The sequence below is a fragment of the Sorex araneus genome, chromosome 2 (assembly GCF_027595985.1).
Source record: "Sorex araneus isolate mSorAra2 chromosome 2, mSorAra2.pri, whole genome shotgun sequence".
NCBI lineage: Eukaryota > Metazoa > Chordata > Mammalia > Eulipotyphla > Soricidae > Sorex > Sorex araneus.
This window is the reverse complement of record NC_073303.1, coordinates 31228126-31240947: the sequence shown is the minus strand read 5'-3', so window position 1 is coordinate 31240947 and position 12822 is coordinate 31228126. Positions and strand designations below refer to the sequence as shown.

The following is a 12822-nucleotide window of genomic DNA, read 5'->3' as shown; positions in this document are numbered from 1 at the left end:
AATCCATTTTGTGTGTAGTATCAAAGAGTGTCACATCACATCCCTTTGTAAGAAGTTGTTTACTTGAAAATATTTTCCTTTCTCCAACAACAACAACAACAACAACAACAAAATATTGAGGCTTTTCCCTTGTTTGTGGTCTTGCTTGGGTCTTCGTGCCTAGAAGCTTGACCCCAGCTAGCTGGCTTAATAAACTCCGCTTGTGTGTTGCATTACTGGCTGAACTCTTTGCATGGGTTAGGAGAGGGGGAAATTATCGACACCGGACCCTAACAGCATCATAGTGGGCAGGACTCTTGCCTTGCATGTGGCCAACCAGGGTTTGATCCCCAGGCCCCTATGACCAAGCCCTGCCCCCTATGATCCAGCCCTGCCTGAAGTGATCCCTGAGTGTAGAGCCAGGAGTCAATTCTGAGCACTGCTGGCTGTGGCCTCCCAAGAATGAGAGCTCTTTTATTGTGAGATCCTGGGTTTGATCCCTGGCACTCCAAATTAATGAAATAAAAATAAAAACGATGGGGCTGGAGAGATAGTCCAGTACGTAGGGCATTTGCCTTGCATGCGGCCGACCTGGGTTCAATCCCCAGAATCCCATATAATCCCTGAGCACCACCAGGAGTAATTCCTAACTGCAGAACCAGGAGTAACCCCTGAGCATTTCTGGGTGTGACCTGAAAGAGCCCCCACCCCCCAAAATTTAAATGAAACCCATTGGTATAATGTAATGTTAGAAAGGAATTCTGGGGCTGGGACAATAGTATAGCACCCGTGACCTGGGTTTGATCCCTGGCATCCCCATCTGTTCTCCTTGTTTGTTTGTTTGTTTGTTTGTTTGTTTTTTAGGCCACAGGGGCTACTCCTGACTGCACTCAGGAATCACTCTGATGGTGCTCTGTGGACCATATGGGATGCCGGGAATCCAACCGTGGTCCGCTGAATGCAGGACAAGAGCCTTACCGGGTGTACTATCACTCCAGCCCTGGTACCCTGTTATTGGTGTGACCCCCAAACCCAAAATATTTAAAAAGAAATTCTGTCTAGAATAACAGGAAAGGTCATACTTATCTTTTCATTGTGCATTATAGCATCCCAACCCCCTTTTTAAAAAATTTTATTTTCAAAGAGTTGTTCATAGTAATTGATTACATTCGATACTTCACCACCAATCCCACCATCATTACACCTTCCCACCACCATTATTTTGAGTTTTCCCACCACCACCCACGCTTGCCCCAAAGGCAAATGATAAATTATTTCTTTTGTATTGCTTGTTATGAGTAATAACATCCAAAAAAGGTTTCCTGAGAGAAAAGTGTGTGAAAATTGTTGTATCTCATCTTGGAACCATTAAGCCTCTGTATTAGGGATTATTAACATGTTGTTAGCGTTTGAGTCTTGTGTACATATATATATATATATATATATATAAAATCAAGATTGGTTGTCTTCTACCTTACACCCCATCAAATGTGGTTTGCTACTCTGCCCCCCTTTTTCCGGGTCGATAATTATTTCAGTTTTTGTCTTAGATCTTTATCTCTCATCTTTCTCCTTTCCCGACCCTCCCATGTGTTTTTGCAAATGAGGTAACAGTGGTTTTTGCAACACTAAAAATTTTCAGAGCACAGCATCACAACTCAGCACACACACACACACACACACACACACACACACGTGTGCGCACATACAAACCATACCACCACCACCAATGGTCTAGTCACCTCCCTGGGTTTCAGTGTTCACTGCTATGGTGGTTTCCAGTGTTTAAGCAGGTAAGACAGGGGCTGGAGCGATAGCACAGTGGGTAGGGCGTTTGCCTTGCATTCGACCAACCCAGGTTCGATTCCCAGCATCCCATATGGTCCCCTGAGCACCACCAGGAGTGATTCCAGACTGCTAGAGCCAGGAGTCAGCCCTGAGCATCGCCAGGTGTGACCCAAAAAGCCAAAAAAAAAAAAAAACACTAAGCAGGTAAGACGGAGAGGGCCGGGAGCTAGTTCCATCCAGAGCCAAGGGCTCCAAACAGAATGTGGCTGCTGATCTGCAGCATAAACCAAGCAGTGACTTTCTCTTTTGTTTGTTTTTGTTCTTGTTTTGGGGCCACACCTGGTGATGCCCAGAGGTTACTTCTGGCTCTGCACTCAGGGATCACTTTGGCATCCCATATGGTCTCCCAGGTGTAAGATAAGCTCCCTACCTGCTGTCCTATCACTCTGGCCCATAGCTTTTGGAGTGGTTTTTCACTTCTGGAGGGGATGGGGTAGGTAATTCCCAGAGGTTCAGGGGCTACTCCTGGCTCTGTACTCAGCAGTAACTCCCAAAAGTTCGGGGGGGGGGCGGTTTGTGGTGGGCCACTTGCGAAGTCAAGCAGGTGCCTTAACCCCTGTATTATCTCTCCAGCCACTACGCTATAAGTTTAAAAAACAATGTTGTCTCATTTGTACAAATAAGGTCAAACCTTTCCCTTTCAGTTTCCTATTACTCCTTTTAAGTTGGTTATTAAAAAAAAAAAAAAGTCAACCGGGGCCAGGAGATAGTGCAACGTGAGTACAACATGGGTTAGTACAACATGATTCCTGGACCATGAGGTCCTTCTCCACACCACCCCCTCTCCACAGCACCGCCCCCCCATATCTGTCCTTGTCCCCCTCAAGTGTGGCTCTGGAGGCCCCAAGCACGCAGGGTGGCCTGGGCCAGGCCCACCAGCCTCACATCCCTGGCACTGAATTGACACACTATTGGCCTAAAATCACAGGTCGGGCCTCTGGACCTCTGGAGTAGAGCTTGAGAGTTCCTTCACAAGTAAAGGAAAAGAGAAGAAAAGGAGCTAAAGAGAGGCAAGTCTTTTGTACTCCTTTTCTAGTGTTCTAACTCAACTGTTCCCCAGAATCCTGGATAGTTGAATAGACTGGACCTCTCACCTGAGCTTCTGGTTCTGTAGGGCTGGGAATCCCCACAAGGCGAGCAGTGAGGTCAAGCCTTTCTAACTGGTTCCCAGGGAGTGTTGGCGCCCTTTTGGGTCCCGCTCAGCAGCTTCCTCACCTGGACTTGTCTTTCCTCCTCTCCTGTGAAGCACATGTCAAGTATCTTCTTTGCTTTGCTTTGCTTTGCTTTCCCTCCCTCCCTCCCTCCCTCCCTCCCTCCCTTTTCCCACATCTACTGTGTTCAGGACTTACTTCTGGCTCTGTGCTCAGGGATCACTCGTTTTTTTTCTTTTTGGATTATACCCAGTGATGCTCAGGGGTTCCTCCTGGCTCTACACTCAGGAATCACTCCTGGCAGTGCTTGGGGGACCATATAGGATGCTAGGGATGAAATCCAGGTTGGCCCTTTGCAAGGCAAACTCCCTCCCCGCTGTGCTATCGCTCCAGCCCCAAATTCATCCTATTAAGGCATCCTATTAAGGCATTTCTCTTCTACGATCTTTTCCTAAGGGCTGGGAGATAACTCAATGGGTAAAGCATTTGCTTAGCACGTGTAGGACCCTTAGTTGACTCTCTGCTACTATATGCAACCCCGACCCCATGACAGCACCTCTGGGTTTGATCCTGGTGGTCCCAGAACAATGGTAGGTGGGACCCTGATCAAGGATTTTTTTTTCTGGTCTGGAAATGTAGCTCATCAGTATAGAACTTGCTTTGCTTATGTGAAGTCCTGGCTTTGATCGCCAGAACCAGAGAAAAAGTTTTCCTTCAGTATTTTGAAATCTATTCATTCTTCCTAACTCAGACAAGATGTCCAAACGCTTCCTTTGAGAAAGAACCCCTCACCTCATTAGACTTTCATGTACTTCCTATTAAGAAATGCAAGAACAAACCTAGTCCTATACTAAGTTCCTCCCTGGCTGGAGAGTTCCTTTTCCTTTCCCTTTTACTTTGCAGTAAACCTTTTTTTTTTTTCTTTTTGGGTCACACCTGGCAATGCACAGGGGTTACTCCTGGCTCTGCACTCAGGAATTACCCCCTAGCAGTGCTCAGGGGACCATATGGGATGCTGGAAATCGAACCCGGGTTGGCTGCGTGCAAGGCAAATGCCCTACCCGCTGTGCTATTGCTCCAGCCCATAAACCTTTCTTTTTAAAAAAAAAAATCGCAAAGTTGGGGCCAGAGCAATAGTACAGTGCAATGGGCCAGGCACTTGCCTTATGCGAGGCTGACTCAGGTGCTATCGCCACCATCCCATATGGTCCACTAAGCCCTACCAGGAGTAGTTCCTGAGTGCAGAGCCAGGAGTAAGTCCTGAGCATGGCCAGGTTTGGACCCAAAACAAAAAAATTGAAAAAAACAAAAAAACAAAAAACCCAAAAGACAAAGTCTTTTGGACCTGAGGAGTTGGTCAGCAGCTTTCGTGCATGCTTTGCTCACTTGGACCTACCAGCTCCTGGAGAGGGGGTCCTTTCTTGAAAATCTTCTCTCTTTCTTTAAAATGTTTTTTGGACCACACTTGGAAATGCTCAGGATTTACTCCTGGCTCTGCACTCAGGAATTACTCCTGGAGGTACTTGGGGGATGAACTGGGATGCCAAGGATTGAGTCCGGGTCAGCTGTGTGCAAGGCACATGCCCTACTCACCGTACTGTCACTCGGGCCTGAGAATTTTGTCTTTTGCTCAAGGTTCTTTGCTCTGAAGAGGAAAGATGGGGCTAGAGAGATCGCTCAGGGCCTGGAACGAAGCTTTGCAGGAGAGAGGCCCAGGTTCACGCCCCAGATTCAGCGCATTCCCCTGAGCAGTGCAACCGCCGTGAACAGAGCTAGGATTAATCCATCCCCCCACCGCGCTGCTGGGTGTGGAATACCCAGTATCACAGAAAGAGAAAGTAACACAGTCACTTTCTCACAAGCTTGTATGGGTCTATTTTACCAGACAGTGGTTGACAGGCCAGGCAGTGTCATTTCCACCTTCCTCCAAAGATAAGTAACATTGCCAGTAAGATTTTGTCAGGTGTGTAATTTTTTAAAATAGGGGTTTCGGGCTGGAGTGACAGGGGGTAGGGCATTTGCCTTGCACGTGGTGGACCCAAGTTCAATTCCCAGCATCCCATATGGTTTCCTGAGCACCGCCAGGAGTAATTTCTGAGTGCAGAGCCAGAAGTAACCTCTGTGCATCACCAGGTGTGACCCAAAAAGCAATAACAACAACAACAATAATAATAAAATTAAAATAGGGGGGGCTGGAGAGATAGCACAGTGGGTAGGGCGTTTGCCTTGCACGCGGCCGACCCGGGTTCAAATCCCAGCATCCCATATGGTCCCCTGAGCACAGCCAGGGGTAATTCCTGAGTGCAGAGCCAGGAGTAACCCCTGCGCATCGCCAGGTGTGACCCAAAAAGCCAAAAAAAAAAAAAAATTAAAATAGGGGTTGCTCCTGGCTCTGCTTGGCCTGAAGGTTCTAGATGCTCAGTCCCCGTGTTGTGTTCCTTGGGCCTAACACTACTACGGGGTAGGGTTACAGGCACCAAGGCATAAAGCCGGGGTGCTGGGGTGGGGCGTGGAGTGCTGGGACTGATCTCAGAGCCACACACATGCTAGATATGTGCTTTGCCTGGGCTGTCTCCCCGGCCCCCTAGGTGAGGTATTTCCAGTAGTATGAGACAGCAGACATTGAATCTGCTGAGGGACCCTTCCCTGAGTCATTCAGTCGTTCCCAGGACTGAGGGGACTAGTTTAGGACCACCCCAGAGAATACCAAATTGCCCCAATCCTTTCTATTTGCACATAGTTAGTGCTTACTCACCTATGCACTGAATTCTCTCTAGAGTACTCGCAACCACTGTAGACCTGAGTGCACGGTTAATAATCTCCCACCCACAATTGGTTAAGTCTGAAGATTTAGAACAAAGAGTTCCTGGGGGCTGGAGAAAGAGTACACCAGTGGGGACTGTGCCTTGCATGCAGCTGAAGCCCGCATCCCATGTGATTCCCCCGAGCACATTCATGCACCACCAGGAGTAATTTCTGAGTGTAGAGCCGGAAGCTGGCCCTGAGCATCTCCAGGTATAAAACAAAAAGAAACAAATCCAAACAGAACCAAGAGATCCCGGGGATCTCGAGGGCTGACGGTGTGTTCATGCTCCGAGTTATTAAGTAGACCCACAGCCCCACCAGCTCTGCTGTCAGAGGTGCTCCCTCCCTGGACTCCTCCTGCAGGCTAGAAAATTCTGCCTCTGTCTCCTATGTGGCAACGATGTGGTTTACTGGCCAAGGCCAATTTTGCAGAAGTTTACTTGAAGAATTGGCAATTAAACGGAAGAAACGAAGCATCTATCCTGCCTTTGTCAAACAAACTGTGCTTCAGGATGATTGAACAGTGTTGATGAGAGAAAGCAAACTGACAGATCCAGTGAACAGAAATTCTATAGGACAAGTTAATGCATTTATGTTTAGAGGGTAAAACATACACACATACACACACACACACACACACATACACACATGAAAGGCAAAAGAGGAGAGGAAGTGGATATTAGAGTAAAACAGCAAAAAAATAAATAAAAGTGAAATGCAATTGGATGTTGATTTAACAATCTAAAAATAAGACACTTGTGAAATTTCTTGTAGTTTTTGGACCACATCTGGCAGTGCTCAGGGGTTATTCCTGGCTCTGCACTCAGGAATTATTCCTGGCAGTGCTCCAGGGGCCATATGGGATGTTTAGAATTAAAACCAGGTCAGCTGTGTGCAAGGCAAGCCCCTTAGCCACTATACAATCTCTCTGGCCCCCATTTGTGAAACATTTGTTAGTCATTTGAACATCAACTAGGTGCTAAGTATGTGCTTCACCTAAACTGTCTCCTTGGCCCCTCAGGTGAGGTGATCATCTCATCTAGACATCATATTTTTTGTTTTGTTTTGGGTCAGATCCATTGAATTATGGTTAATGTCTTGGGTGTGGAATGGCATTATGGTTATGGAGCATCAAAGATGTATGCATAGAGACGGGATACTTAAGGCTGGTTGGGGTGGGGTGGTTGGCACTGGACAGAGAGTATAGGGATTAAACCAGTTCAATGACCAATACCAGGAGTAGCTCCTGAGCACCACTGGTGTGGCCCAATAACAAATAATAATAATAAACGAAAACATCTGTAATGGGCTGGGGGTGGGTAGCTCAGAGGATTGTGGACAAAATAAACATATAAACCAATAAAGTATCAAAATATTGGTGAAAATATAATAAAATTACGCCATATCTTTACACATACTAGAACTAGGCCCATTTATTTTCATCAAGTGGAATGAATTACCGTTTTTTAAAAAAATAATTTCTTTTTTGGCTTTTTGGCCACACCTGACAGTGCTAAGAGCTTACTCCTGGTTCTGTGCTCAGGGATCACTCCTGAAGAGGCTCTGGGGACCATACTGGGTACCAGAGATCAAATCCAAATCAACCACATGCCAGGCACCCTATTGCTATTCTACTGCGCTGACCCCAAATTACTTTTTGTTTTTTGGGGACACTCTCAGCAGTGCTTGGGGGAACCAGGTGGTGCCAGGGATCAAGCATGGACTCCGATCTTTTGAATCCTCTTTGTGACCCTCTCTTTTCTCTATTTATTTATTTATTTATTTTTGGGCCACATCTGTTGAGTGCTTGAAGTTGACCCCTGGTTCTGCTTGGGGATAACTGGCAGTGCTCATGGGACCATATGCGATGTCGGGGATGAAACCAGGCCTGCAAAACAAGGCCTGCATTATCTCTCTAGCTCACTTTTTTTTTTCCCTTCCTAGGAGCCACTGGCTGAGTCAGGGGGCGATGTACTGGGGATGAAACCAAGGATCTCGCACCTGCCAGGCTCTCGGGTTTGAACTAACACCCCATTCTACCCTAACCCTTGTTAGAGAAGCAGTAAAACCTATCTAAAGTCCTGAAGTATGTGGTTTATCCCACAATCTAACATTCTGATCATGTCATCTAGACATAGTATTTTCTATTTTTGTCACACCTGGTGTGCTCAGGGGTTATTCCTGGCTCTGCACTCAGGAATTACTCCTGGCGGTGCTCAGGGGACTATAGGGGATGCTGGAGATCAAACCCGGGTTGGCCGGCCACGTGCAAGGCAAGCACCCTACCCACTGTGCTATCTCTCTGGCCCCTAGCAGCATATTTTCTTTGCAGAGGGAATTAAGATCTTACATTCCCCTGAGGCTGCAGAGCTTGCGTGCAGAGAGCCAGGAGTAACCCGTGTGTTGCATTGCCCGGGGGTGGGGAAATGAAAGATGTATTTTTTGTTTGTTTGTTTTGGGGTCATACCCGATGATGTTCAGAAGTTACTCCTGGCTCTGCATTCAGGAATTATTCCTGGCAGTGCTTGGGGTCCATATGGAATGCCAGGGTTGGCCATGTATAATATATAAACAGGCAAGGGCCGAAGCGATAGTACAGTGGGTAGGGCATTTGCCTTGCATGCGGCTGACCTGGGCTCCATCTCCGGCATCCCATATGGTCCCCTGAGAACTGTCAGGAGTAATTCGTGAGTGCAGAGCCAGGAGTAAACCCTGAGCATCTCTGGGTGTGACCCTAAAAGACAAAAAAAATTAAAATTAAAAAAAAATACAGGCAATAAACATACCAGCATCCTCCTCAAATTCACTCCAAATCTTTCAAGTATATATGAGGCATAAAGATGTGCACAGACAGAACCAGACACTCTACAAATGCTCACTCTCCTTCATTAAAAACATTAAGTTACAAAATCTTGATTTATAAATAGTCAGATCAGATGGCGCATGTAGTCTCTTACCCTGGAACCCCAGCCTACGACTTTCACCAGACCTCTCTGGGTTGGTATCTGAGCCCCAAGAGCAGCTCAGCCTTCCCCAGTTCCCTGAGTTCACATTTACTCCATCATCCTCCAGTCCCACTAGCCCTGCCCAAAGACCAATCACTGTCCTGGGAGTGGAGGTGAGGGTGACGGAGGGGCCCGGGTGCCAGACCCAGCCCAGTGCGGGGAGCACTTCCAGGTAAGGGCAGCACCTCCTGCGTGGGTGGTGGAAGCTGGACTTTTCATCCCACGAGTCCTAAAGAAGTGATGTCCCTGCCCACGAGATGTTGGCTTTGCAAAAAGCCTGAGCCTACACGAAGGTGGACTGGTTCCCCTCTAATGCATCTTAGACCCATGGCAGGCACCGCTTCCGGCCGCTGGCCCCTCAGAGGGTCCCATAGACGCTGACTTTGGCCAGGGAGATGCTCTCTGTGTAGTGGTTCCGGCCTTTCTCATACAGGACGTAGAGCTGGGGGGCCCGGTTCTCCCCGGCCAGGCGGCCTTCCAGGGCGGCCAGTGAGGAGTAGCCGCTGGGCCCCGGCCAGAGCTGCACGGTCTCTTTCCGCCACGAGGTGCCGTTGCTGAAGCTCCAGCGCAGGGTCAGGTTCACTCCTGGGGAGAGCAACACGTCAGGCAAGGGGCCGGCAGGAGCGATAGCACAGCGGGTAGGGCGTTTGCCCTGCACGCAGCCGACCCTGGTTCGATTCCCAGCATCCCATATGGTCCCCTGAGCACCGCCAGGAGTAACTCCTGAGTGCAGAGCCAGGAGTAACCCCTGTGCATCACTGGGTGTGACACCCCCTCAAAAAAAAAAAGAAAAAAAAAAGAGCCAGGCAAGGGGGGCTCTGTGCAGGCCTAGATGACTGGGGCGCCCCCCGCCCGCCCGCCTGCCCCGCCGGGCCCCCCACCTGCCCAGACTCACTGAACTCTGTATGGGCGGGGTTAGAGAAGAAGATAATGCCAGAGCTGGTGGCCACAGCTCCCGCGGCCACCACAGGGTCTATGAGCTCAGTGTCAAAGGTCACGTCACGCATCTTCAGTGTGTCACAGGCATCGTAACTGCGGAGGACGATTCGGCAGTGGCAGTGGTAGTTGTTCTGGTTCCGGGCATTAATGACGACGGAGCCATCGGGGAGTTCATAGGGCTGAGGAGAGAGGACAGGGTCTCAGGAAGATCCAGGGCAGGGGCAGGTCAGGTGGGTGATGAGGACGCGTGGATTCCTGACCTGACACTCATCAGGGTTGAAATCAAAATTGCGCTTGGGCTGGCCGTAGGGGATGCCATTGATCCCAGTCCCATAATGCCATGAGGCGCCGTGGTCATCGCTGAGGAGGCAGAAGACCCCATCCTGCTCCAGTGTCCTGTGGCCACACACAATGAGCCGACCCTTCCTCGGCTCCCGCTGTTTCTGTGGGGAAGAAAGCTGGGGTGACCAGGGGGCTCAGAGGAGGGGCAGGGAAGCCATGCCTCCAGGTGACGACCACGTCTGCTTCCCTTCAGCTCTGGCCTTGCTCCCTGAGATCCTGAAGTTTCCTCAAACACCCAGTGACTGACTTAAGAAGCTCTTTCTTGGGGCTGGAGCAATAGCACAGCGGGTAGGGCGTTTGCCTTGCACGCGGCCGACCCGGGTTCGATTCCCAGCATCCCATATGGTTCCCTGAGCACCGCCAGGAGTGATTCCTGAGTGCAGAGCCAGGAGTAACCCCTGAGCATCACTGGGTGTGACCCAAAAAGCAAAAAAAAAAAAAAAAAAAAAAAAAAGAAGCTCTTTTTCAGGGCCAGAAAGATAGCACAGCAGGTAGAACGCTTGCCTGGCACATGGCCCACCTGGGTTCAATCCCTGGTACCCCCAGATGGTCCGCCAAACTCCACGATGAGTGATTTCTGAGCAGAGTGCCAGGAATAAGTCCCGGGCACCACTGGGTGTGGCCCATGAACCAAAAGAGAAGCTCTTTCAGAATAGGCTTCTGTGGGACGGGTCATCCTCTGGACTAGAGAGCCCAGACGCAGGGGTGTATGGGAGCATAAGCCCAACTTGTGCTCATCCAGGCTCATGTCTGCTCAAAAGGAGGAGTACCCGCCTCTGGCTTGCACTGGCCCCAGGAGAAGTCCTACTGCCAATCCCCAACTGGGAAGCCCTTGAGAAAGTTCCAGTCTTCTGTAGCTGCCTCTCAGGACACCCCTCTCTTCCAAGGCACCCTGTCTAAGATAGAAAACCTGACCTCACGGGACCTGCTCCTTCTTACGGGCTTCACGTGGGGCATCTCCCATCCTCTCCATAAAACAGACAGAGACCTGAATGCCAGAGCCGGGTCCGGGGGCAAACATCTCCGTTCCGATATCCAGGGAGAGGTTCCGGGGTGGGCTCCAGGACAGGCCATCATCCTTGCTCCACACCAGCATGGTGGAGGACACCTGGCAGCCAGTCTTGTGAGCACAGAGGGAGTAGAAGAGGAAGACCACTCCCGTCTCATCATCGCTCACCACTGCCCCTAGGTTCAGCCCATCAGGGGTCTCCCCATCGTCTACAATGAAGGCTGTAGGAGACCAAGTGCTGCCTGGAGGAAAAGGGGAAGAATGTCGGCTGAGCCCTCTTAAAGGCGCCCCTTCCGCCACACCCGGTAGCCTTCCCCCCCCAGTGAGGGCCTGAGGCCTCAGGGTGGCCCCAGGACCTGTCCCTCGCTATCTCTTGATCTCTATGGACTTTGTCTTTGCTCATTCCAACCAGTCACACAGGCTGGCTTTTGCTCAAAGACCTCCCCTCCCCTCATCACCACCCCCCCTACCCCATTTGCAAGGGTGGGGTGTGGGACAGCAGTGGGATAGAGCAGGTGCTCAATAAACATTAGCATAATCTTTAAGGTGATCCCAGTTTCCTTCACTACCTTGGAATGCCTGCCCCTTCTCAGCAAGGCCCCAGGTTCCCAAGCCTCTAAGTTCCCCCCCCCCACCCTTTATCCCCCTCCCCCACCCACCCAGGTCAGGCTCTGCACCCAACCTAGCCTGGTTCTTGCCACCCAGACTTCTCTATACCCTGGTCCACGGATCTCCGCAGAGCGATGAACTTGGCTCCCTCGTCTGACGAAGACATTTTTCTGGCCTCAGCAAAGGCCAGGAGAGTGCCTCGCGGGGTGACTGCGATGAGCGGGATGCGGAAGGTGTCCACAGACCCGATCTGCCTCCCACTCACCCACAGCAGCTGCTCCATGGTCACCAGCGGCCGCACCTGGGACGGGAGGAGACGGACGACACGGAAACACTTGGTCCGGGATCTCAGAACCCAGGGACAGAGGCTGGTCCGCAAGTGTCCCCGGGAGACAGGGGGTGGGGATCACCAGCGGGGACCGGGGTTCCAGAACAGCGGAGGGGAGGCAGAGACGTGTTCGGAGCGAAGTTGGGGTCCCGGAGCAGGGGAGAGGCTGTAGGGGGACAAGGAGCCTGGGGAAAGGGGGCTTCCTTTCACAAGGGGAAGGAGCTGGAGAGAGGAGGCTGAGGGAGGGAGGGTAGGGACCGGGGAAAAAAAGAAGGGATGGGAGGGAATCGGGGCTGGGAGGCGGAGTCCAGCGGAGGAGAGGGGCGTCGGCAGCCCTTATCTTGGGGGACCAGGGGTTATGCCATGGGGGACTCACCAGACTGAAATCATTCTCCGCTGTAGCTCCGAATCCCGCCAGAGACAACAGGAGGAGGATGGTCGTGGCAAATACCCTACAGAGGCCCCAAAACCCCAGAAGATGCGGTGCCCCGGGTCTGCTCGGGGGCACTGTGGCGGTTCGGCCCGCTGTCATTGCTCCCTTGCTGTGGCCGCGACCACGACCCCCCTGGCTTGGACCAGGTTTGGAGTCGGTCAGCTGACCCTAGCCCTTTAAGCGATCTGGTGTCAAGTTCCAGGCCCGCCCCACGCCCCGAAGCACTGCCGCGCTTCCACGATTCTAATTGGCTCTCGGGAGCAAGGCTTTTACGCAATCCCGATACGTCCTTCCTATTGGTTCGTGTAGAACCTGGGAGCGCGTGACCTCCGGAGGGAAAGCCTATTGGCTAAGGGAAAGGCCGACGATTACGC

The 12822-nt window shown here is 50.8% G+C and overlaps 1 protein-coding gene across 1 annotated transcript; it reads right to left on the bottom strand.

Annotated features, from left to right (window-relative positions):
• Positions 1-8653: 8653 nt before the first annotated feature.
• NEU1 (neuraminidase 1) lies at positions 8654-12674 on the bottom strand. Its single transcript, XM_055126685.1, has 6 exons — positions 12392-12674; positions 11796-11988; positions 11058-11320; positions 9988-10170; positions 9684-9906; positions 8654-9373 (listed from the first exon to the last, which is right to left on the bottom strand). Exons 1-6 carry the CDS (start codon positions 12545-12547, stop codon positions 9147-9149), a joined length of 1245 nt encoding a protein of 414 aa, XP_054982660.1. The 5' UTR covers positions 12548-12674; the 3' UTR covers positions 8654-9146.
• Positions 12675-12822: the final 148 nt, after the last annotated feature.

Excerpts from the sequence above, each read along its gene's own strand:
- NEU1 (XM_055126685.1), bottom strand. The coding sequence starts at position 12,547 with ATGACAGCGGGCCGAACCGCCACAGTGCCCCCGAGCAGACCCGGGGCA. Across the intron at positions 11,989-12,391 it reads CGGAGAATGATTTCAGTCTG|GTGCGGCCGCTGGTGACCAT; the intron begins GTGAGTCCCCCA and ends CTCCCGTCCCAG. Across the intron at positions 9,374-9,683 it reads CCCCGCCCATACAGAGTTCA|GAGTGAACCTGACCCTGCGC; the intron begins GTGAGTCTGGGC and ends TGCTCTCCCCAG.